General features: G+C 43.2%; 2 protein-coding genes across 6 annotated transcripts in view; one reads left to right on the forward strand and one right to left on the reverse strand.

Annotated features, from left to right (window-relative positions):
- Window positions 1-1,596: 1,596 nt before the first annotated feature.
- Window positions 1,597-9,055, reverse strand: LOC136718316 (uncharacterized). Of its 3 annotated transcripts, none has more exons than XM_066696004.1 (8): window positions 8,722-9,055; window positions 8,217-8,313; window positions 5,828-5,963; window positions 5,328-5,423; window positions 4,485-4,575; window positions 3,294-3,412; window positions 2,780-2,943; window positions 1,597-1,906 (listed from the first exon to the last, which is right to left on the reverse strand). In XM_066696004.1, the coding sequence occupies exons 2-8, from the start codon at window positions 8,252-8,254 to the stop codon at window positions 1,774-1,776; spliced, it is 777 nt and encodes a 258-aa protein (XP_066552101.1). In that variant the 5' UTR covers window positions 8,255-8,313; window positions 8,722-9,055; the 3' UTR covers window positions 1,597-1,773. The 3 variants fall into 3 exon arrangements, with proteins under 3 accessions (XP_066552101.1, XP_066552100.1, XP_066552102.1); XM_066696003.1 differs by having other exon boundaries at window positions 8,217-8,316; XM_066696005.1 differs by lacking the exons at window positions 8,217-8,313; window positions 8,722-9,055 and having other exon boundaries at window positions 5,881-5,965.
- Window positions 9,056-13,338: 4,283 nt separating this feature from the next.
- Window positions 13,339-26,389, forward strand: part of LOC136718370 (unconventional myosin-Ic) — an 84,236-nt gene continuing 71,185 nt past the window's right edge. For 2 of the 3 annotated variants that reach the window (XM_066696073.1, XM_066696074.1), the window contains exon 1: window positions 17,869-18,268. The gene's annotated coding sequence lies outside the window, so the exon portion shown is untranslated. Of the gene's footprint in view, window positions 13,357-17,868; window positions 18,269-26,389 lie in introns of those variants that run through there. The other variant, XM_066696071.1, reaches the window with a different exon arrangement.

The raw sequence follows: 26,389 nt of genomic DNA on the forward strand, positions 1-26,389 counted from the left end.
TATAGGTGTGCGGGTGGGGGACCAATCGATCGCAGCAAAGTCCAATCAACCGCCCTGCACTCAGTAACTCGTTTAAGGCGGAGGTTAACTGCTCTGGTGCAGCTGGAATACGCAGCGTCTCTGGGATGACTGTTGTACAAGTCTGCTGGAGGGGTGGGAGCTGCAGACACTGTTCTGCTGTAGGTGAGGCGTAATTAAGCAGAACAGGTAGTGTGTTTACAGTGCAAGTCGTACAGCACACGGGTCGGGCGTTTTGTCAGCACTGAATGGTTTGCCTGACCTCGGTGAGTTTGTAGAGCTGCTCTGCAGTCGGGGATAGGGGGAAGGAAATCCATTCCAGTCTAGTAGCTTCTCACTTATTGTCTAGACCAGAACTGCTCTAGGGATCCCTTCATCTTCGGGAATACATGTTTAAACCCAGTCGAGTACACAGGTGTGGATTTGTCTCGGTGTTGCCAGTGCAGTACCATCCCAGCTTGGTAACCCACCCTCGCCAAAATGACTTCTTCAAAGTGTATGTCTCCTCACAGTACAAAGAATTTGCCCCTTAATCAATCTTTCAACTGCACAGCACCACTTCATTGAAAACGTCTGCTTCCACACTATTAGGCCCATCTTATACTTCACCATCTGTGACCCCTGAATACATATATTTAACGGTGAATTACAAATTCTCCCTGATTCAGAGCGGTCAACCGCTTTGGTGGTTGTGCCGAGGGTTCAGGTCCCTGCCGCGGTTATGTTGCTGAATATTGAATACCGGGATTGAACCTTTTAAAAAGCTCCGGATGCTCGTGAGGGAACAAGCTCGCCCCGGTTCTCCAGCACTTTCCAACCACGCTGAATTCAAAGCTCCTATTTCGTCAACTCTAATTCCCAAACTTCCTCCTCCTGTCACGATTAACGGTGACATTTTAGAACAGTGACAGATGTGCAAACAGACTTCATTTGCATCCTGCTTTATTCTCTGCATCTCTTCCCCCCCCCCCACCGCCATCCCTCATGTAATTTCCAGACTCATTATGCAGCTGTCTGCGGCGGCCCCCGCGGAGGCCCGTGCTCTAATGAAGTCTGAGAACGCACGGTGAGTCACTCTAATAACATTTCATCAGCTGGAAGGTACAGTTGCCTTTGTTCAAAGCAAGTCTGGTAGCCCTGGGCATCGGTGGCTGCAGCTGTAATAAAAAGCCGCGTACACAAACGGTGGCACAAATCTCCCTTGCTGTCTGAGAAACAAGAAGCAAAGATCCAGCTCAAACATTCAATATGATCTTGAATACCTTGTCAAGATCCCCTCGTGATGGAAGAGGAATTTCCCCAAAGTATAACTCCTGGAGGGCAATTTGTAGCAATTTAGCAATCTAAATCTGTGCCGGCCTTTTTGTAGGCTATGGAAAACTTCCTGAAAGTGTTGAAGTGGGACAGAATGTGACCTGGTGATCTCTAGTGTGGATTAAACAATTTTTCGATCAAGGAGAGGGGGGAGAGTGATAGATCAGTAATATAATTTCAATCTATAAACTAGTAACACAAAGCGGTCTAGTTTTGTTTTAGCACTTGCAGTGTTCAAATAATTAGCAAAGAACTGCAAGAAGGTTGTGATGCAGAGAGGTTTTATTAATTACAGGAAAAGTAGGTTTTCTGCTAGGGTTTCTTTGAATGGATTCCTACTAGCCTTCGGAGAGTTTGACACACTAGAGGGGAGATATAATGCATGAGAATCGAGCAACAGATTGAGTACCAAGGACCAACACCCGAAGGATCCGGCCTGGTCTATAGTAGGGACAGCAGGGTGCGCATACTGGGCTGGATGTTGCAGCTCCTGAATTTGGACAGCAAGGAGCCAAAGTCCGCCTGCTCCAGGGGATCCCTCTCTCCGTTCTCCGGGGCCTCCGTGTCTTCCGTCCTGGGATGACGACACAGGAAAAAAACACACGGTCACAAATCTCACTCCCAGACACCGGAGATTCTAGGATCGCACAATCTACCGCCGCTTAATTTCTTCTGGTTAGTGTAGTCTTTTAAAGGCGTTTGATTAACTCGTACACATTATGGTGACCATATACGAAAGTCACAAGTTTTGAGCATCCCGACCGCCCTAGTGCGACCGATAGTGACCGCACTGTATTACCAAATTGAGGCCGCGTTCTCGGTTACATAACCATTAATCCGACTCCCAATTTGCCTCCTCCTCAGAGCTCTGCAATTATTTCAAACGGTCACTTGAATTCGGCAATGGTTTTAGAAGAGTTCAATGAATGGTTCTGAGAAGCATTTGGGAGATCAGCTGGAACGCTGCGCGGCCGGGACGAGGGCCGAGAAGCACTTTGCTCGAGCAGGCAAATGCCAGACACAGTTGAAAGGTCTTCATTGCTTTTATAACCCAGATTTTGGGATGAAACAACTAAATCGGTGTGAGCCATTCATGGTTGCGGACGTTCTCGAGTGAATGAGATTGATGGATGCACTAATGGAGCAACACTTCCGCATTTCTGCTGAGCTTTGCCAGCGTGGGACTCACACCTGAACCTCAGTTCTTTGGGGGGGTTCCTTTCCAACTGGAGCTCTCCATGACTCATTTTGCCCAGTTAATTTGATCATATACATGTTTATAACTTTTTTTTTAAATATATATATAGGCATTTGTTGTTGATGGCTTTGAAGATTCATTGGATCGAAAGAGGCACTTCTTATAACTAGGGCCCTGCGTTTTGCATGATTTGCCAGCTCAATCATATGGGCAGATCACAGGCCCCAAAATCTAAGATCCGAGACTCACACAAAGGAGGAGTAGAAGAGGCGCTCGGAGAGGGCGCAGAGGGCGCAGAAGAGGGAGCCGTCGAACTGCGTGCTGCTGTCTGCCAGGACCAGCTGGGTCAGTTGCTGCACGCGCTCAGTACCGAGCCTGTCCCCGTAGACGTCCCTCAGCCCGCGCTCCATTTCCTGTGGAGAGAGAGAGATGGCGTTGCTGCGCCCGGCGTTTCCGACAACACTGACATTTTCATTGATTCTGTCCTCTTAATCCGGAATCCCCTACTATTGTCCATCTTTGTCAGCCTGCTGTCCGTCAGACCGTCTCACTGCTAGCACCTTGGTGAGCTGAGGATGTGTCCTCCCCAAACTTTAGCTGCTACTTTCTCCAATTTTCTCCAATTTCTTTTCGCCTGGGTTCAGTGTCACACCACTAATGATTTTGTAACTGGGTAAAATACTGTCGATCTCTGTTGGTGTGTCGCTCTATTGATCTACTATTCTGGTGTATACGGGTGCAACGATCCCAGCCGCGCAGTTACCCTGAAGGAGAGCAGCCCGTCTCTGTCTCTGTCGAACTTGTCGAAGGCCTTCCTGTAGTGGCTGCTCCTCCTCCTGCACACGATGCAGTGCCTGCGCAGGTAGTCCTGGGGATGGAGCACTGGGGGGGGACAGGAGTTTATTCAGGTTACCCTCCTCCCACAAAATGTTTCCCTCTAAAGTGATGAGCACAGAACTGGCACAGTGAAGCAAAGTGAGATCATGGCGAGTTTTCTGAACTGTGACATGATTAACGATTCATTGATTTGGCTTATATTGATCTTTTATCGAAAGCAACTGTCAAGGGAAGCCATGTATACATTGTCTCGACTGGGACAAGAAGCGGGCGTACATACTGGAGGGGGTCTAGGTGTTGAAGAAGGAAGCGAAAAAAATAAGTTGAATACAGTGTCTGAAAATGAATATGTATGTACGCCCCCTCCCCCAACACCCAAACACACACTATACTAGAGTATGATATCAAACGATAAAACAATCAAACAAAATGCATACAGAGTCCCAGGGTGGGAGATGATGGTCCCAAATGTAGGGAAAGAATACAAAAAAATCATCATAAGGACAACACACGGTTGGAACAAAGTGCGTTGCTGGCTGTGCTCCGGTGCGTCTGTAGAAGACAGTCTACAAGGGAGGGCAGTTCTGCATTTTTTATTGTTTCTTGTTCCAGGCTTGGGCTGAAAACAACAATGGACACACAACCACCCACCAACCCACACGCGGTTACTAAGCTTAGTCTTCCTAATCCTGAGGGCGTCATGCCACTGGCATCTCTGCTCTGAGCCCCCCGCATAGCTGAGCTAATTCAGGCAGGGGAGGCAGGGCACAGGGGGCCGTCCAGACCCCCGCCACTGTTGTCTCTGGCCACTGGCGGCCAGGCGGCTCCCGGTACCCTTTGGACGGGCGATGACAATACGTGGCAGTTCCCGAGCACCTGTCGTCTGTATTTGACACGCAGCTTTCTGCTGCTTTTGAAGAGGGTGCGCAGGAGGGGGCCCTGGTCTGTTTTCCTTTGCATATCGTCTCAGTTTACTTTCACACAAATACGCAGATACTTCCTGGCACTAAGCCGAGCAGAGTCGGGGATGTGGTCCCGTCCTCCAGGCTCTGCGCTCGGTTACCAGGGGAAGCGGAGATGAGGGAGAAAAAGCCGCTCTGTTTCCCTGGCAACCTACCCTCCAGCTCCCTGATGTCCATCGGCAGCTCGAAACGGCAGATCCTCCTGGAGAGACCCATCCGCACCGCGACCGGCTGGCTCTTCGCCCTCTGAAATGACATAGCACACATAAGAGTAATCATCGTGTGTGTGTTTCTGCACAGTGACACGCTAATTAACCAGGAAACTACCGGGGGAACTGGTTTGTTTTATTGTATTTAAGGTCGGAAAGTCTGATTTAGAATTTAGCCAGAACAACAGCATTAGCGGTCTTTACTCTTTCAGTCTGAGCCACAGGGAACCTTTGATGAGCACAGAGAGTCAGGAGGACCTTGAGGTATGGAAGACTGCCCCCTACTGGTCCACCAACACCACTTCCAACAGCAACCCCGCTTTCCTTACAGGTCTCCCATCCCAGTATTTTCATAATATGTCTGATGTTTTGCAAAAAGTACATATTTTGTGTCAGCTGTGGTCTGTTAACAAGTAATATTATTTTATTATTAATTTCTTAGCAGACACCCTAACCATGGGTGCCTTCTCACAAGAAACACGTTCAAAGCTTGACAAAGTGCCACAAATACAATCTGTACAAAATACAATAAGCCTACATCCTAGTATAAATGAGCTAACAAGTGCAGACATAAATATTATGAATAATAATAATAATAATATTTATCATCATCATCAAAGCAATTGAGCAACAATAGGAATTTATAAGAGAGATTTCCTTATTGATTTCCTGATTTCTGAGTCCTGTTCTGCCTGTATATGCCCTGAACAAGTGTGAGACTCTTTCAGCCCCAGAACACTCAGCACTGGCGTATCTTGTGAGAGCAACCCAGCCTACATTCGCACTCACCGTGCTCTCATATTCGTACTGCTGGGCCCTGATGCTCTGCAGCCCCTCTGCGTCTGTAGGCTTCTGGTGCCGGGCCATCAGCTCTCGCAGCGCCACCTGCAGGAGAGACAGAGGATTGACACGGCCTCTGCAACGGGGCGAACACCTAGACTCAAATTCCGTGCTCCCAGTCAAAATTAAATAGAAACGGCTGATATAACACACTGTTACAGGTCCGTCCTGAGCGTATTTTTGCTGGTAGGCGTGCCGTACTGTTGACTGACTGGAGTCCCCCGTGCTTTGAACAAGGCCTACCTCCATGTTCATTAATTTAGAAAGTATGGATTAAAACCATAACGATACTAATATATGATGAGCATTTTCCTTGTGTTTCTTTTTCTCTCCAAGTGTAAGATACTGCCCCAGACCAAGAAAATAAAAGGCCCAGGGTGGACATGACCAGGATTGAGACCCATTGCTCCACAGCTTCCGCAGGAGAGCATCAGCTGTGTTGGACTGACCTGGGGGTCGTAGACCAGCGGACTAACCGGCTGGGCCTCTGGCTGCTCCTCACCCTCATCTCGTCTCTCGGCCACCTTCTTCCTTTTCTTCTTCCTTGTCTTGCCCTTTACTGAGTGGGCGCTGGTTTTGTGGTGGCTAGACATGGGTGCATATGTTTGAACATTCAAACATTCAAAGTACTGAAATAGAAGGATTTTGCATAGCTACAGCAGGACAACACAGAGGTCTCCTCTTGCAGCCATACTAACCATAATTATAGCAACCAGGCCTGTCCAGCATTGTTATACAGTGAGGGAAAAAAGTATTTGATCCCCTGCTGATTTTGTACGTTTGTCCACTGACAAAGAAATGATCAGTCTATAATTTTAATGGTAGGTGTATTTTAACAGTGAGAGACAGAATAACAACAACAAAATCCAGAAAAACGCATTTCAAAAAAGTTATACATTGATTTGCATGTTAATGAGGGAAATAAGTATTTGATCCCCTATCAATCAGCAAGATTTCTGGCTCCCAGGTGTCTTTTATACAGGTAACGAGCTGAGACTCTCTTAAAGGGAGTGCTCCTAATCTCAGCTCGTTACCTGTATAAAAGACACCTGTCCACAGAAGCAATCAATCAATCAGATTCCAAACTCTCCACCATGGCCAAGACCAAAGAGCTGTCCAAGGATGTCAGGGACAAGATTGTAGACCTACACAAGGCTGGAATGGGCTACAAGACAACAGTTGGTGCGATTATTCGCAAATGGAAGAAACACAAAATAACTGTCAGTCTCCCTCGGTCTGGGGCTCCATGCAAGATCTCACCTCGTGGAGTTTCAATGATCATGAGAACGGTGAGGAATCAGCCCAGAACTACACGGGAGGATCTTATTAATGATCTCAAGGCAGCTGGGACCATAGTCACCAAGAAAACAATTGGTAACACACTACGCCGTGAAGGACTGAAATCCTGCAGCGCCCGCAAGGTCCCCCTGCTCAAGAAAGCACATGTACAGGCCCGTCTGAAGTTTGCCAATGAACATCTGAATGATTCAGAGGAGAACTGGGGAAAGTGTTGTGGTCAGATGAGACCAAAATCGAGCTCTTTGGCATCAACTCAACTCGCCGTGTTTGGAGGAGGAGGAATGACCCCAAGAACACCATCCCCACCGTCAAACATGGAGGTGGAAACATTATGCTTTGGGGGTGTTTTTCTGCTAAGGGGACAGGACAACTGCACCGCATCAAAGCGACGATGGACGGGGCCATGTACCGTCAAATCTTGGGTGAGAACCTCCTTCCCTCAGCCAGGGCATTGAAAATGGGTCATGGATGGGTATTCCAGCATGACAATGATCCAAAACACACAGCCAAGGCAACAAAGGAGTGGCTCAAGAAGAAGCACATTGAGGTCCTGGAGTGGCCTAGCCAGTCTCCAGACCTTAATCCCATAGAAAATCTGTGGAGGGAGCTGAAGGTTCGAGTTGCCAAACGTCAGCCTCGAAACCTTAATGACTTGGAGAGGATCTGCAAAGAGGAGTTGGACAAAATCCCTCCTGAGATGTGTGCAAACCTGGTGGCCAACTACAAGAAACGTCTGACCTCTGTGATTGCCAACAAGGGTTTTGCCACCAAGTACTAAGTCGAAGGGGTCAAATACTTATTTCCCTCATTAACATGCAAATCAATGTATAACTTTTTTGAAATGCGTTTTTCTGGATTTGTTTGTTGTTATTCTGTCTCTCACTGTTAAAATACACCTACCATTAAAATTATAGACTGATCATTTCTTTGTCAGTGTGCAAACGTACAAAATCAGCAGGGGATCAAATACTTTTTTTCCCTCACTGTACATGACCCAGAACATGCTGGGATGTTGTTTGCTTAATTAACACACAAGCCACACCTGTGTGGGAGCCCTTTGATTTAAATATATTTGGTGTCTGTACGAACCAATGGTATACTGATATACATATTATAATACATCACACGATCTTCCACAGTATATCAAGGAAATTGTTTGATCACTTTTACATTAGTACATTATAATATGTTTTTATAGGGAATTTACTAGAATAGCAGAAGCGTCCTGAAAATAAGAGACACTACTTTACAGAGAGAGTGGTGGGGGTCTGGAACAAGCTACCCAGCCATGCAGTGGACGCTGTCTGGGTTTCTTCCAGACAAACCTCCTGCTCATGTGTGTGTGAATATACATATATAACATGTTCTTGTGTTCTCTTTATGTTCTTGCATCTTTGGCTTAATGGCTCATGTAGTTGTTTAGCTCTGGGAATAAGAGAAAAATCTAAACCCTGTTCTAGTCATGTCTGCCCACTCATTAAAACAGCTGGGTCGCGCTGTATTATTGATCGTCTGGAAATGGCGAGGAAGACAACTCACCTTTTGGCGCTCAGCCTGCCGGGTAATTTCCTCCCCATGTCACCGGCCTCTTCCTCTCCGGAGCTTCATAGCCGTGATGTGACGTCTGGAGTTATTCCTGCTATAGACACAGTGGCAATATCATTATTCACCTTTTGAACTAATGGATTTGCATACAAACAATATATAACCAAACATGACATGATTAGGGTGACATGTAGCCTATTCGTTATTATTAACAAATTATAAATATTTATTTCTAAATAAATCCACTCTACACTAAACACATTGGGTAATCCGATACATAATGTCGCTTTGATCTGCCATTTTGAATAAAATAATGTTAGCATTATTATTACTTAAAGAACTGTGTTGGACCCAGGTGTCTTGTCTATCAAATCTGTTAACACCGCGTTCATGGCGCTTTAAATGTGAGTGCCAAAGAAACGAGGAAGACGTATCACCTGATTCAAACAGATCTAAGCTATATTCAGAGACAAGTAGTGGGGTCCTCATCCCGGCTTACCTTTCTCTACTCAATATTACAGCACATTAGATCAGTTTCTCCTCCAAGAAGTCCAGTGATAAATGGAGCCGTTTCACCTGCTTCCCGTCTGCGCAGCCGCAGTCCGCACTCCTGTCTGAATCAATAGTTACAGTGTAACAGCGCAACACGGCAGGGCTGCTGGCGCTTACTTTCACTTCCATCCGCTTTATACATCATTATCGTCGTTATTATATGTTGTCCTTCATTTTGAATTAAAGTTACTTAAAATGACTGTCCACAGCGTCCCGGGGGACCCGAGTCACAGCACCGTTCAGACTGTGTCCTATTAAGAGACCATGTCAAAGCTACAGTAAGACATCTTTGTGTTACTGTATACAGTAGAGTGCAACGGATAGTTTGATCCGCTTGGGGGTGCCAAACTCACTGGATACAATGAAGATAAAAGGGCATTCTGTATGTGACAATCATTATTGTACTCAAGTGTTCATTATAAGAATCTGTGACACATTGCAATGAATTAATATAGAATAATGACTGTATGAGTAACACAGGATTAGCATCTGAGGATCTATTGTCTTCCTCTGAGTTCAGATGTTGATCCAGCAGGTGAGGTCAGATTTAGGGGTCAGGGTTACAGATAGGGTTAACACTGTGGTTTATAACGGGATCAACATGAGAGCTCAGGGAAAGCGGATGAGACACCCAAGTGATAATTCCCGTGGCATTTATTTATTTATTACGTGTTTGCGGCCTTCATTGTAAACTTTCACCAAATGATCGAATATAACGAAGATCTTGCCCAGTCAGTACTTACTTATAAACAGGTAACAGAAGCGATATGCAAAATCCAACACAGCGATAAGTGAAACACAGATCCAGTGGGTTTTATCTGCAGACGTTAAAGGTCAGAGAAACAAACACTTGTGTTTCACTGGAAGAAACATGCAGTCTGAGCTGTGGCCCTCGTTGCTCTCCATAGTGTCTGAAGCACCTACGAGTCATGTATATATGTAAAATAATATTAGTGCAAGCGGCTTAACTGACATATAACATATCATGTTTTTAAATTTCGACGGGGCAACTTAGTCTAGACCGTATATAGCTACATTTTTAGAAACTATTAACCTCCAGGTTATTAGAAAACTGAACAACATTTAACGTGACGACAAGAGCTGACAAATATACAAACCATTTCGACCAATTCAGGTTGAAGGTGGAGTGTGGCATTGGCCTACTCCCTTGTTTGTGTCCCTTAAAACGCATATTTAGGTTCGACATGAGGTTAGCTTGACGCTGCCCAGTCGCCCCTCCTGGACCTGTCTGAGACCTATGCAATGGAAAGCTCAGACACAAGCCCGTAAAACAACTATTTTTAGGAAGGAGGAAGGAGACGTCGTCATAAATCTTGATAAGAGAGTAGCGAAGGTGGGAGTTGCTCACTCAGTTTTGCTCATTTTGTGTTGTGCAAGGAAGTATGGTAAGAACTCCCTGTGACCATATGGACATAAACAGAACAACGGGAAAACATCTTTAAAGTAAACAAATCAATGATAACCCTTGAAAACAAACACACTCTCTCTCAGCATGATGTATTCATATAACATTTATTATTATTATTGTTATTGTGTTGATGGGAAATTTGGTTTGTGTATTTAGCAATTTGAGCATTTGTAAAATCGCATCTATTTTAGTAACACACTTTTCAGTAATATAATGTTCTTCTTTGTTACTTGATGTAGTTTCTTTCCATAGAGTGATGAATGTGGGTTTATTCCTAATTAGTCTTTTGACAATGGTGGCACTTTGCTGGAGCTCATTACATAAAATAGTTTTCTTTTTGGCTTGAGTTCTGTTTGCCTGTATAGAGAAAGTAACAGAACATGGCAAATGGGGGCATGGCATATGTAAAGCTAGTAGGATTCAAGTAGGACAATATATACATTGTGACAGGGTAGGCGATGACATAGTTTTCAACTAGTGTAAACCTTCAGCAAGTAATGCTGAGCACTCCCTCTCATTTCAATGGGATTGTGCAGGAACCAGCTGGCTGATTTGGCTGTAACATTGTACGGCAGAGAGAGATTCCTGGTGTTAGTAGTCATGCCAGGGACCCTGAACCCTGGTTCACGGTGAAACCTGTGGCAAAACTAGAACATAATCTGAATTGTTTCAGTGTGTGCTAACAAGTGCATATGGGCAAGAAGGCACAGGAAAGCACAGACTTAGTTTGTAATGCATCATGGCATATGCTAGGAACACCAACTCATCTGTCACTAAAGCATGGGATAGTGGAGGAGATTGGGAGAACGCTGGCATCTGTGTATCTCTAGCTATGCGGGGACACGGTGGCTCTCCAGATCGGTTACTCAAGCTGGAAGTGAAAAAAACGCTGCGCAATTAAGGGAAGTTGTTTATTTATTAGTGTTTCATCGCACTTCATCACCCTTGTGGACAGTGAGGAATTAACACAAAAATGAAGCAATTTGTAGAGTTTCACTACTCGATGAGCAATGAGAGCTCTAATAACACTCAGGCAACAGTCTCCTTTCTGTTCCCCATAATGAGTTTTCCTTCAACTACATGCATGAAAAAAAGGTACATGTTTCTAATAAATAAAGACTTGGCCATTGTGGGAAATCCGTTTAGCTCCCTCCCTGTCCAGTCCGGTACCCTCAGCTCACTGATAACACCCGCTCTGCATAAACAGGAAACGTTTCCTACGTATGTGATGGGATCTCTGGGTCCTTACTGAAATGCACAGAGAGCAGCTATTGTACTATATAGACTCCGTGGCAGTCGCAGTGACAAATATGTGGGCTATACAGCTCTTTGGTGTCGATGTGCAGTGCAAAGGATGTTTCCAGAGATGCGGTTAAGGGTAACGCCACACACCTCTGTTGAGTGTTTTCTTTTCTGCACAGCATAATAAATGTATACAACTCATATCCTTCTGAAGCCTTCCACCTCAGACCCATGCTTCCTATCGATTCCCTGCAATCAAGAGAAGCCCCCCACCCTCCAGACAGTAAGAGTTCAAAGGGATGTCTATCCAGTGATTTCTCATTGCTCAACATTATAGAATGGACGTATACAGTGTGTATTTATGAACCAGTATGTGTGAAATCACAGCAGTAATGATATGGCTGAGAGACTACGAATAACTCCTGGCTTGAGCTTTCGAATCCAGACTGCATCCACCGGTCAGGCAGCTTTCTGATGGCTTATGAGGTATTCGCTACTTTCAGGAACACTAAATGTCGATAGCATGTTAACATATCTAAAATGCTCCGGAGTTGCCCACCAGAAAGCAACTATCGAATCATATTCAATCAGGTGTGGAACCTGGCGAGCCAGCACTGGAATTTCATATTATATTGATTGATGTATTAAACCTTTTAAGCTGATGAGGTCAATGGTTCTTCAATTTTCTGTTGAAGATTGCCGAAGCTATGTGAGCGTTGTGGATTTTACAATTGTGGAACATGCACGCTTCGCTGTTCTTATAAAGTTTATAAATATTCCTGATCCCACAGAACAAGTCACTAGACTCTGTTGCCTCCAGTATCTGATATTGTTAACCTTGGGGGACCAGATTCTCTTCTTGCTCCCTACATTGTTTCATGCTACTGCAGATCCGAAGCGGCCAGTCCTGTCCACTTTGAAGACCGCAACAGACCCATCTCTCGCCTGTCAAAATGAATGACATTCTTTGCTGCAGCACTTTCAGGTTTTTTCTTCCTAATCCAAATGCTGCAGGGAGAACAGCTCTTTCCCAAAGGACATGTTGGAGACCTCTACTGCTCGGAGCACTGTTTATCACTGTTTAGCAAGTGCAATCCCCCTCAATGAAAAAACGACTTACAAACTAAACATATCATGCTTCACACACAGGTAGGGTGGACACATCAAAGCAGGGGGGGGGGGTTCTTTTTGCTATAGTGGGGGAACTCTGAGGAATTGGGTTTGCAATGGTGGCCTGCAAGGGGGAGGCCAGGAATTCAGCCTGCCACAGCGCCCAGCTTCTCTCTCTCTCGGACGACCCTGATATTGACGGTTTTGTTTCATAAAAAACAAAAAACAAAAAGAAAAGAAAAACAAAACACTACAGCCAGCGAGCCTCTGTCTTGTTTAACAAGGGAAGTGTTCGTCCACTGTATTTACATTTGGAGACCAAAGCAGGATACTGCAGATTTAAGAAAGGTCTTTAAAGGAAGCCCTGAAATGAACCCAAGAGCTTTAAACCATTGAATGGGAACATCAATTACACAGGGTTTGGAACAAGATTTGACACCCTGTATATACATTACTGTGGCATTGTGGAAATGCGCACTTCATATTCTGTTGCGTTCCAGGTAACACCTTTTTTTTTTCTTTCTTCCTTTTGCAAGAAACAAAAACTCCCATTCAATATCTAGCCAGCTCACACTGGAGATCAGTTAAGGCTGGAGCAAGTGCGGTTTTTGATTCCTTTCCCTTCTCTGTGGGTTTGTTTTTGTTTTTCAAGATAGAATCACAATTTTCTCACGGATAAATATACATGAGCAAAGCATTTTAGAGCAACACATGGAGCTGAAAATCCACTTGGTTCCTACTGGAGAAATTATACTGCCTCCAGGGAAGAATGGGGACTGTTGCTGCCTTAAATGCCTCAAGGTAAGGCATACTGTATATAATAAGAACATTGTGATCTGTTCTCTATATGTGTGCTGTATTTTCTCCATAAATGTACCGTGTACTGTGGCCCCATGTTTTAAATACAGTGGCAAGTCATCAGGAGAGTAATAAAGATTCCCAGAAAAGTTTAATCAAATAACAATTAGACCATTATGATCATATATGAATTATATGTATCTGAACTGTTTCTGACAGTTGAGAAAATGTTGTATGTGGTGAGTGGTATTCCAATCCAAGCGCAGGAAACATCAGATATTAATACATTTCAGAGTATTATGAATGCTGATAAATCAAAGTCACTGACATGCCAGCTCACCTAAATATCGGATGTTGGCGAGGGAGAGGCTGGAACGTTACTGGGCTGAACGGTGCTTGTAAGGGGTTTTGGGAGTACTAACTTCTAACGCATAGAGGAATTGGGGAAAATACCAGGAACGTGGCAGCAGAAGTTGGGTTATTATGATTTGATTATTATTCATTCATTTGGAGGATGCCTTTATGGTAAAACATTGCAAACGTCACAGATTGGAGATTGGAATACAGATAATCAAGACTGAAGTAAAGTTTAAAAAAGCCTAAAAGCATAGGCTAAACCTTTGAGTAAGCATTGACAAGGAGGTACAACCAACGAGTTCCAGTATCTAGAGGTAACAGTTTAGAGTGAGTAAAGAATACACACAGAGGAATTGCAGGTAGATAGATTGTATTAACATACAGAAGAAATGGTTGTGCAAAAAAATTGTTCCCATTTTCCATGGGAATGCTGTAAACCTCTCATCTTAATGGCATTTTAAAATAATAACTTTGGGAAACTGGAAATTTTCATGTGATTTTAATACATTTTAACTGGGGAGAACTGTGTTGTCCTGCTTAAACATGAATGATCCTCCACGTTAATATTTGGTTTGATTCTGAAATATCCCAAATGGGGGGAGGGGTTTGATTTCGTCCGAGAGCAAGAACCCTCACTGCCCACCCTCCCCGAACCCCTGTCACACTGATGTGTTCAGGAAGCTGATCAACACATGTTGCTATATCTGTTCAGAGCATCCTGTTGTGCTGGTGAGACACTGCCCAATGCAGGCCACACTTCCCTCTCAAACCCCCGGTGGTACTACCCAGAAGCGGTGCCAGGATAGAGGAAAGGGAGGGGGAGAGAGTGGAAGCTGGGGGGGTTACTGGATTGTGTGGATAATCCTGTCACTCACCAGAACTGTGTTATTCCTCCAAGTGTCACCATCGTTCTTGCTGAAAGGTCATCTGGATTGTATTTCTTGAAAACATATCATGCTGAACAACAACAACAAAATATTTCCATATTAGCTTTAGGATGCCATGGCGTTTGTTTGCTTCTTCATGTAAGGGATTTGGATTTTAATGATTATTAAATAAACAAGCAACAGCACTGAGAAATTCCTGAGAAAACATGCCTGTCTCACTGCCTGAATTCTGCCCATGTTATGTAACATATAGGGAGTGGGACACCGCTTGGCCCAGCCCACTTAAAACTCTTCCTCTCCCTCCTGTATCTGGGTACAGTATAGAAGTACTGAAGTGTGCGATTGTTCATACAGTACTGTGCAAATGTTTTAGGCAGGTGTGAGACAATGATTTAAAGTAAGAATGCTTTCAAAAATAGACATGTTAATAGATTATATGTATCAATTAACTAAATGCAAAGTGAGTGAACAGAAGACAAATCTACATCAAATCCATATTTGGTGTGACCACCCTTTGCCTTCAAAACAGCATCAATTCTTCTAGGTACACTTGCTCAAAATCAGGGATTTTATAGGCATATAGTCAGGTATGATTAAACAATTATACCAAACAGGTGCTAATTATCATCAATTCAATATGTAGGTTGAAACACAATCATTAACTGAAACAGAAACAGCTGTGTAGGAGGAATAAAACGGTGAGGAACAGCCAGACTCAGCTAACAAGGTGAGGTTGCTGAACAGTATACTGTGAAAAGTCATACACCATGGCAAGACTGAGCACAGCAACAAGACACAAGGTAGTCATACTGCATCAGCAAGGTCTCTCCCAGGCAGACAGGGGTTTCCAGATGTGCTGTCCAAGCTCTTTTGAAGAAGCACAAAGAAACGGGCAACGTCGAGGACCGTAGACGCAGTGGTCGGCCAAGGAAACTTACTGCAGTTTGTTCACCGAAGGGCTGGAGAGCGGTACATGAATGAGGGTCTGTGGGCAACAGTGAAGCATGGTGGAGGTTTCTTGCAAGTTTGGGGCTGCATTTCTGCAGAATGAATGGTCTCCTCAATGCTGAGAAGTACAGGCAGATACTTATCCATCATGCAGTACCATCAGGGAGGTATCTGATTGGCCCCAAATTTATTCTGCAGCATGACAACGACCCCAAACATACAGCGACAGTCATTAAGAACTATCTTCAGTGTAAAGAAGAACAAGGAGTCCTGGAAGTGATGGTATGGCCCCCACAGCGCCCTGATCTCAACATCATCAAGTCTGTCTGGGATTACATGGAGAGAGAGAAGCAACTGAGGTGCCTAAACCCACAGAAGAACTGTGGTTAGTTCTCCAAGATGTTTGGGCCAACCTACCTGCTGAGTTCCTTCAAAAACTGTGTGCAAGTGCACCTAGAAGAATTGATGCTGTTTTGAAGGCAAAGGGTGGTCACACCAAATATGGATTTGATGTAGATTTTTCTTCTGTTCACTCACTTGCATTTAGTTAATTGATAAATATAATCTATTAACATGTCTATTTTTGAAAGCATTCTTACTTTACACACCTGCCTAAAATTTTTGCACAGTACTGTATATATTTTTCCATTAAATACTATTCAGAATTAAGCACAAACAAATACCTTTTCTAAGTTGCATCATTAAATTCACTCCATAAAACAGAACAGAAATTCTGAAGACAGTTTTATGTTGTAAAATGGCTCAACAATCAACAGGAAGATGCCTCTCAATTGCTGGGCAACACAAACAAATTAGACACAAGTGATTTGATTACAGTGTTTATAATGATGCAGGGGAGCTGGTCTAATGCAGTTACTTACTCTAGCAGTGATAGAAGGTAACAGGAGCACCAGCAATCAGAGGCCATTAGGAAAATGAACATTACAAGAGTGGTGTGCCTGTGCCGGCCCATCTGTCAGATGTAATAAAGACAAAATCAGTAGGGTGACCGGATATCCCAGATTTCCATTAATGTGCCTGGTGTCCTGATTTTCTTCTCCAAATCTTTAAAAAGTCTGGGGATTTTCAGCCACATCCTGTAGCCTCACGGCAAAACTTTTGTAAAAAAAACACGAGTTGCAAATTCCTCTATAACCGGTCCTGTGCAGTGAAGATTGAGAACAAACGAACACTCTGGTGTTTCAAGAACAGTGTTATATGAAGTGCTTAACACAGACACACATGCCTATTTTGAAGAGGTGTTTAATCAGTTTATTTTCAGCTATCCCACAGTTATGTGGAACTTCCTCGCTGTATTCAATTCAGACAGATTTAGTCCAGACAAGGGAGAAAGCATTGAGGGTTCAGACTGACCATCTGGAACATCAACAACATCACGTACAGCCATCCTAAAGCAGTGAGTTTACAATGTGCTAAAACACGGATGGCTGTTTGAATAGCTATGAAAGTAACCTCTATGTAAATTATGTAAATGACCAGCAAGAAATAACTAATTGTGTGCACATGCCACAGCTGGCAAAGTATGATACTGCAGTTTACTATGTCAGGTTCCCTTTGGCATTCCCATAGATACCATTTAAAGATGAATGCCATATCTATTTTGATATAAGTTTGCCATTGGGTGTTTGCATATACTGCAGTGTATATAAGTATCTTGGAAAACTACCATTGCTTAGTTTAAGATTGGTTCCAAATAAATAACTAGATATTTTAAATACTTGAGTCGAAAAAGTCCATTCCCAGGGATTTGCCCTTGCCCTGCGCCTTTAAGAACAGGGCTTTTCAATGCCCTGCAGTTAGGGGTTTGCGGACAGCAGAGGGAAGTAATAGGCCTCAGAAATGCCGAGAAAGACTATTATTGATTTATTCCTAACCCAGGTCGACATACAGATTTCACAAGAAACATTTCATAATATGAAATATTTCTCTCTCTATATAATTTTTTGTTACTAATAATCATAATTATAATTAAAAGTATTTGGGAAACTCCTCGGACATTCCCGCTCCAACGAACAGTATCAATGGTCACATATCCTTTCAAAAGAAGTAATATCCTGCACTTTACATGAACCATGCAAATATTCCAAAGTAAGAACATACACGTTTTTAAGTGCGATTATTTGTTCGCCATCCCTGAGACCTTCATACCCAGAGCAACTGAAATGTTACCGGGAAACTTTGTTTCTACATGTGTGCGTCCCCTCCCATCCCGCTGGTTTAGTGACGCCATATAACAATGTCGTGACATCACCGGCTGCCGCCCTTTGATTGGCTGTGGGGATTTCCTGATAGTAAGGTCATTCTGTTTGAAGGAGGGAGGAGGGGTGTGCAAACATTTGTTCCAGCGCCCAGTGTGAACTGAAGTGGATGCGCGGCGGAGTGATGCTATAGTGGGGCTTTTCTTTTCTTTTCTTCATCGCGCCACAGTTAAAGTCGCGACTGTAACAAACCCGCAAGAAAAGGCACGACCACAGCAGCATCGACACAAGTGTCTGCCTGAAGAGCAAGCAGCGTTTGGCGAGCAGACAAGTGTGGATTAAAATCTTTGCTAACCCAGACCGAGAGAACTTGTTACCGGCACAAACCTTGCACAGAGGACGTCTAAGGGGATTAAATCAGAGCTGTGAATGACTGCAGGCTGTGGGGAGACGACACTTGTGTAGCACGTTGCTGCTGCTGCTCACTTCACCTCGTTGACACAGGTAAGCAATGCGTGAACCACCAGTCTTACCATTGCCGTCCAGTTACTCCAGCTGACGAGCCTAATCCAAACATAGACATGGCAGTTCTGTAAACCAGTCCCTGGCCTCCGTTTAACCCACCCCCACACCATCCAACAAACCTTTACATTAATGACTTGAAATAATATGCGCCGTGGACGCATTGTCCCGTGTGACTGGCGCTATTTATAGGCGCATGGGAGCAGCGCGGAGCGGATCTCGGACTCGGACGAGTCTTGCCGTGTGATGAAGTGCTGACACCCAGCACAACCCGGCGAGATATTGACACCATTTGAGCGACAAGGGTACACCTATTGAAACAGCACTTGCGTGACGGTTAGCAGATACATCTGAAAAACGAGACTGCAGTGTGGGAAGCGGACTGAGCTGTGCACCGCAGGACTGCACTCGGTATGAATACTGTCCTGGATGGCTGCTGTATGGAAACAGGATCCCATGCTGTTCAGTGCCGGCTTGCCAGTTTCTCGGATTCAACTTTTCTTTTTAACGATACTTTTGTTACAATGAGACGCTGAATATGACGTCACTGCAGCGGGTTTCCCAAACCGGACGAGTTTAATTGTATAAAGCATAATGCTGCACAGACTCTACTATACTGCAAACTATCCGAGAGGCCGCTGGTGTGCGTCTGTCCCACTCTTTGTGTTTTAACGGCCGATGGCTTTCACAGATGAGTGAGATGAACGTGGTGTCAGCGGCGGCACGTTTCCACTGTGATGCCGGGCTGTGACAGCAGGACAGGCGGACACGGGTCACAGAGTTGCCCGGCGGGGCTGATCCGGGCTGGGGCTCCGGAGAGAGAGGGACACGCCTTGCCGTCGTGCGTGAGGCCTTCGTTAGATGAATGAAAAAGACGGAGAGCAGCTCGGCCTGAAACGTTACGTTAGAGTATTTTGCGAGATTGTCTGAAAAAAGATCTATAAAATAGTTAGCTTTGGGAACCAGTAGAAAAAAGTAAACTTATTTTTATATACGCCGTTTTACATACAGCCCATCCCTTGACTTTACTATGACACATGTGAGAATAATCCCATAAGGCTGATCTGGAGGCACGTTTTATGTGGGTGTTGAATTCCTAAAATGTAGACCCAGCCAAACCCATGAGCTCTGCAGTGCTGGTGCTGCTGGTGCTGCTGGTGCTGCTGGCACAACGGAATTCATAGCTGTAGTGCAGATACTGTGATGCGACGTGTTTGAAGCTGCTGCCGGTTTGGAGAAACGTTTGATCTCTAACTTTTTTAATCCGTCTCTTTAAATGCGACTTTGGGTTCTTCGTGTGGCTGTCATTACATTGATGCACAAGTAACAATTGAGACATGAAAGTGGCGGAGTGGCATGGCTGCCGGTGTGTCTGGGCATGGCCAGTGTAGGAGTGGCGCTCTTCTCAGTTCAAGTTCAAAGTTATACTAGTGAGCGAGTCTGATTTGTGGCTCTAGATCGCTGACGTCTCTTATTTCAATAGACACAACTTTCCATTAAATGTCTGAACGTTTATGACAATGAAACGTTAGTGCAAACAGAAACTTTCACCTCTATTCAGATCATTGAGCTATCCCTGTTTGACGGCCAGGGACTCTCCTGGTGTCTCAAAGTCACACAGGTGTCCTTCACCTGCTCTCTGCACACCCATGCCACTGCAGTCACCGACTCTGTTTATAATGGCAACTTGGGAAGACCAGTTTTGATTGTATATTTAAATAAATTGTAAATTAAATTGGGAAAGGGGGGATAAAACTGGTAATGAAGTGCATTTATTAATACAGTTTTAATAGAGTACTCATGGGAGTGCCCGCACACACCTAGTGAATAACACGGCTGGAACTGCAGCATCACGTTTGAGTCATTTTACTTTTCACTGTGGACGTTTACTTTTGAAGCAGCTTACAATGTATTGATTTGGTTGTTTAAACTGCCTGATGAAGCGTTTTTATATTGCTTGTCTAACTTATTTTTAATGGGGCCATTTGAATCAGTTAATAAGTTTCTGTATTCTCTCACAAGCTGACATTAGGGCTAGACATTTCTGCAGTGAAACTATAACTAAAGCTGACATGAATTATCGCAAAAGGCGCTATACAGACATAAAAACAGACCCAATAATAATAAACATTTGAATGACTTGGAGTACACTGTGATATAAGCATCTCAAGGCATGTCTTCTCACCGTGATTGACCTTTGTTGGTGTGGTTTAAGTGCACATCGGAACATGCGAGGGTGACAGTCTATCATGATTCACCTGTGGCTTTTTGAAAACTGGGTGGTCTCCACCTTATTTTTGTTCCTTTTGCCATTTAACCCATTCCCTCTCAACGGTAAACGTCAGGTCTGCCACAGAGTATACTTATTTTGACATGATTTTTATTTATTTGTCGAAATGTTATCTAGTGTCAGTTAGAACCTGTAGCTCGTATTTTCCTGCCTATAGTTGGAAGCTTCATCTCACTAACCATGTGCTTGATTGGACACATGACACTGTGGGTCCGCATTTGGACACATCAGTTTCTTTGACATTGCTTAATTGTTAGTTGTTAAATGTAAGGTAGCCTTCATGCAGCTTAATGAGTAAGCAATTAGGGAGTCTGCAGCAAGTGTTTCTTTTCGCAATTAATTCACACGTCAAAGCAGATCAAGACAATTACAGCCCCAAGGCAGACATTGGCTACATTATTTATTTTTGTGTGGAGCTACCCAACTTGAATTTTAAAATGATTTCTCTTAGGATGCATGTGGGTTTAAGGATCTTCTGTTTCTTGAGCATCTCCCTCAGTGCTTGCTTTCCCGGGCTTGACTTGTCGAATTCCTAAAACAACAACCTGCCTGTCAGTTTATTAGTTTAGTGTTAGTAATCACAGCCGACTGATTTGGTGTGGGTCTGTTCTGTGCTTAAAGACCCTCTCCTGGATGGCTTGTCAGTGATCCACATTTATCCACACCCCCACCACAGGTTTTTAAATTTGTATTACAGGATACACCTGCCCCGTGTCCACACCTTGCTTTCACATTCACAGGATGTGGTCATGGTTCTGTGAAATGTGTGTTCGCCACCCCTTGATCTGATCACTTAATTTATATGAGTATCAAAACCATTGGTCCAAGTGCGAGCCTGTGTCCCTGTGTGAGAGGGTGAGGGGGTTCATCCCTGTGAGAGAGAGTGAGGGGGTTTGTCTCCATGTGAGTGAGTGAGGGCCTGTGTGTGATTTTGATTGAAGGAAAAAAAAATGTTTTTCATTCCCATCATTAAAGTGACACTTGGTTCCTCTTTATACAGTCATCTGCTTTAACACACAGCTGTGTTCGTGTTAGTCTGCCATGCAATGCAAATCAGCTGGTTATCAGCTATGTGAGAGAGGTAGTCTATTAATTCAGTAGCACAACCTTTGAAGTGAGGCATTGGCGCTGAAAGAAATTTAATTGCAACATTTTCAGATGAGTGCCCTGAAATAATAATGGCCTACGTGTGGAGAACACCAGGGCTATGAAAGTTAGCAGCGTCCACCGTGGCCAAAATGAATTCTGTATGAATCCGTGCGCTGGCAGACATAGTGTCTGTGCTTTAGATGGCTGCAACCTGCCCTGATTGAGTAGGCTAGGTAGAGGGCAGTTGATTAAAGTGGTTTAGAGTTAATAAATCCCTTTAATCAGATTGCTATATTAGGCCTCCTAAAATTAGTACCTTATGGAAGAAAAATCTAATTCCTGTCTTTGTCATGGTCATTTCTTAAATTCCACAGTTGAGCTTGGAATTTCTGGTGCTCCATCATATCCTTGTACCAGTGTCAGTTTACACTGGTTATTCATTTGGAGACTATCCGTTATAAATAGAATTAACAAGTACTTACATCTGGTCTTTAGTCTAGTTTAATTACTGGTTGCTAATGCTGTGGGTTGTAGGCAGATCGGTCAGCATTTTATAGCTTGAACTGGTTGGTATTGTATTTGTAACATCTTTTCATATTTTAAATTTTAAAGTGTAATCTGCAAAGTTGAACTGTTACCGTAAGAAGTAGTAGTACATCTTTGTATCTAGGTTATCGCTAACAACTGAACCTGCAAGGGGAAAGCTTTGCTCTTTGCATGGTGTTTGATTCTTCCGCGCTCACCTTCAGGGTTCAAATATTGGGCGGCGGGCCCAATAAGACAGATAGCAGAATGCCTCGTTGTGCGTGGTTACAGAGCAAGACTGTGAAGACGGCGAAGCGGCTGAATTGCTGATGTTTCGGGTGACGGGAAAAGGAAGTGGTCGTCAGGAGGCGGTGTGAAGAGATGACAGGATATGATTAAGTTGAAAGAATCTTATAACCGGTTGGCCAAAAGCTGTTTATTTATGAGCAGATTTGAGTCTTTATAGTGCCCTGCAGGATCTCTCTTGTATTTATTTTATTTTAGGGGAATTGTCAATAATTGCAAGTTCTCTACTCTACAATAACCCTGCCGAACCCAAACTCCAACCAAATGAATGTTGTTGGAATACAGGGACATTCTTCACCTCATCCCTCCCTTCAACCCATCTTATCTCAGCATAATAAAGTCTTTCCTGCGTGAAAGAGAAGGGAGCAGGGGATGGATGTCTTTGGCTGGGCGGTCCTCATCGCGTGGAAAGAGGGAACGCTCGGAGTTCCCAGCTCGCCTGTGTGTTCAGCTGCTAATGCCTTACAGCTGGGCTGGCCTGGGCTTTATTTAGCTGTTGCCGGTTTTAAAGTCAACCAGAGGAATGTTGAACCCGTCAGAGCGATGCAGCCCTCTGAACCAGGGCCTGTCAGAAACCTGGGTTCAGAGCTCTGCTGAAAGGAGAGAAGAAAAATAAATGAATGAATCTCAGTCCCTTGTTATGTATTTATATGTATATAGGCCCCTACCTTCATCCACTTTTTCATGGTTAAAGCACCACTAATGCACAGTGTTCTACATGATTATACACAGTATCACAGGTAATGGGATCACTATAAAACAATTATCTATATTACAGCATTCCCAATCAAGGAGATAAAGATTCAAATGGTCTACAAGGGTCATCTGAACAGATATTTTGCTGTCTCTGGAGTTCTGATCTCATTTTTCACCCAACATGTTGAAACATGTTCTTTTTAGGTCCGCATTAATAACTAAACTAAAAATAAAAAGATAATGAATGAATGAATGAATGAATGAATGAATGAATGAATGAATGTACTGTTAATTAATATTGGTTCTTTGTTCATTGCTGTCTGTGTCTTTGCACTCTGGGAGTTTTGTGCGTAAAGGGCGCTATTTAAAAATACATTCCACTTGACTTGAATACGATTCTCCCGTGTCCCTCTGTTTTTCTCTCCAAGTGTATTTTCAGCAAGGAGATCAGGTGTAATGTTTAATCCCTCCCTGAGTATGTAGACGACTGTATTATCTTGGAGTCTGTCTATCTTGACTGCTTTAAGTTTCCCTCAACACTGATCCAACCTACCAATTAATTCCATGCTGCAGCTAGTATCTGAATTATGTTAATTACATCAGCACTTTCTTGGGAATAACTCAAGGTACTGTAACTATATGTGCATTAAAACGGCAAGCAAGACGCTACTAAAACTAAATCTGTAATATTGAATTTGGTAGAAGTTCAAGGTGTAGAAAAAGTCAGGGCAAGAAAAGAAGTCTTTAGATGGGATTTTAAAAATTAGTGGCCTGTTGAAGAAGACATTAAGTTATGTTTAAGATTAAGTGTCCTGCATGCAAGTACCTTAATGCTTTGGATTCAGTATGTTTTAGTTAAGGATTTATGCAACTGGGTCTATGCTTTTGGCAAAGGAAAATGAATGAATCTGCTCCATGGAGCTATTTAGGGGACACAAAATAAGTGTCTGTGGAATGTAAAGCATGTGGATCCATGGTCTCATTGGTGATCACGATAATGTTTAATATCAGTCCTAAATTTGATGGACAACCATTGCAGTTGTACCAAAATCGGAGTTCTGTTCATAAGAGTTCACGTTCCTTGCACTTAAATTCACCACCTCCTTTTTAAAAAGATAGTACCCAAAACACACACCCTGTAGCACAAAATTAGATTTTAGCAATTGAAGCCCTCATTTACTTTTATTAACTGCATTTAGCGCTCTGCAGGTTTTCTGTGAAACTCCCTCACTTATTGGTGTTTGTTTTCTCAACCTATTAGAGACAAACTGGAGTTACGTTTTATGAATAAGGTCTATGAATGTGTTTTATGAATATCTGAACATCGGAGCAGCAGTAGCACAGAGCCCCAGTGAGTCCAGGTGATTGATTAGTCGGTGTACAGACTCCCTAGTGACAATTCGGCCTCCAAACAGTGTTGGATCAAAAGTGACACTAATGTTTTTTTATTGTGGAGTTAGATCTTATCTCTTGGCACACGGTGGATAAGCAAGAGCTTTATACAACTGATTTGGTGAACAAAGGGCATTGTTTCAATTTGCCTAGAAAAATTGTTGCTCCCATAACATACATTCTCACAAACTAATGCAAAGGAGTACATATTATGAGACTGAATGAATCCTTAACCCATCAAGCGATGAATAAGATGGTCATGCCAGAATCCTGCTACTGAATTCAACAGCATATCCTGCATCTCTTCAAAGTTGCTCTGTTTGACATTTAATCCATAATTGCTGATATCAAGAATTCAATTTTTGATATCAAAAATACAATTGTTGATAACAAGAATAACCTGCTATTTTTGATATCAACAATTGTGTTTTTGATATCAGAAATACATACTAATTAACATTGCTTTCCATGTTATAGTTACTCCCCTTCTTCAGAAAAGAATGTGAATGTGAAAAACTCTCAGACTGGCCTCCTCTCATTGTTCATGTCTGACACTGCCTGTTCACTGTGAACACCTTCAGTGGTATTGCTATTCTCTACTGGCATTTCCTGTTTATTTGTGTGTTTCTTCTTGATAATTTGTACCATATGCATTTATCTTGTATCAAATGAAAGAACAAGTTGTGGTCTTTTGTATTATAAGGGCTAATCAGCTGACAGTGTACAGGACTAATTTGCATCTGCTCGAGTTCTTGTTTGTACTCTATGAGAAATGGCCGATTTCGTAAGCCTGTAGCTCAAGCTAGGCTCTAAGTTCCTGGTCTTTAGTTTCTATATTTTATTTTATTTATATTTTGATACGTTTATTTATATGATCTGAAAATAATCGGGCAGAGTGTAAAGGGTTAAGTTACACGTCAACGGATGTTAATTAGTTATGCAATTTTTATATCAAAAATAGAACCGGATGCTGATTAGCATACATTTCTGATATCAAGAATACATTTGTTGATATCAACAATTGGCAGTTAATTCTTTATCTGCAGTTATATTTCTGATATCCGCAATTGTATTCTTTATCAAAAATGCATACTAATTAACGTACGGTTAAGGAATAAATGTCACAACGGCGTACCGTGTATTGCTGATATCAGCAGTTGTATTTTTGATATCGGCAATTATGGATTAAATGTCACAACGGCTTGCCATATCTGTTGGCGTCTCTTTGTCTCAATGCTGAGCGCAGGAGGTGTTGGCTCTGAATCCACAACCCCAAAACCCAATCTTCCAACTTATTCCTTGTGGTGAAGACCTTCCCAATCTGACGCATTTCTTCTTGATCCTCTTTTACTCTTTTTACCTCTTCATAACAGTTCTCCCAGTGGAGAAGGCAAGCGCTCAAGTCTGCCTACTGTCTTGTTTAAATGAGCAGATGTGTCAAGAAAGTAGGATGTATGTAGGGGAACAGGGTAGATAAAAGCCCCCTGACTGACTTCTCAAAGGTGAGGAGAGTTTTGAAAAGTCCCAGACTGTTATCTGCAAGTGATTCACATTGTAGGAAGCCCCCCACCTCGCCCTCCTATCGCTTCTACGGGTGCCATTGATTTATCTGCTGTAGGTTTCTAAGGGAGTTATGTGCAGAAACTCCAGGGGTGTTTGAGAGCCTTCGTGAAAGTACCCTGAGAACGGGAAATCTTGTGATGACATGGAGGTAATTCACCCATTTCACTGTGATTGAGTGAGCACTGTCTTTGTGGCAAAAGCAGACTCGCTTTTTTGAAGACTTTAGATTTTGTCCCACCTCA

Source organism: Amia ocellicauda, chromosome 22 (genome assembly GCF_036373705.1).
Source record: "Amia ocellicauda isolate fAmiCal2 chromosome 22, fAmiCal2.hap1, whole genome shotgun sequence".
NCBI classification, from domain to species: Eukaryota; Metazoa; Chordata; class Actinopteri; order Amiiformes; family Amiidae; genus Amia; species Amia ocellicauda.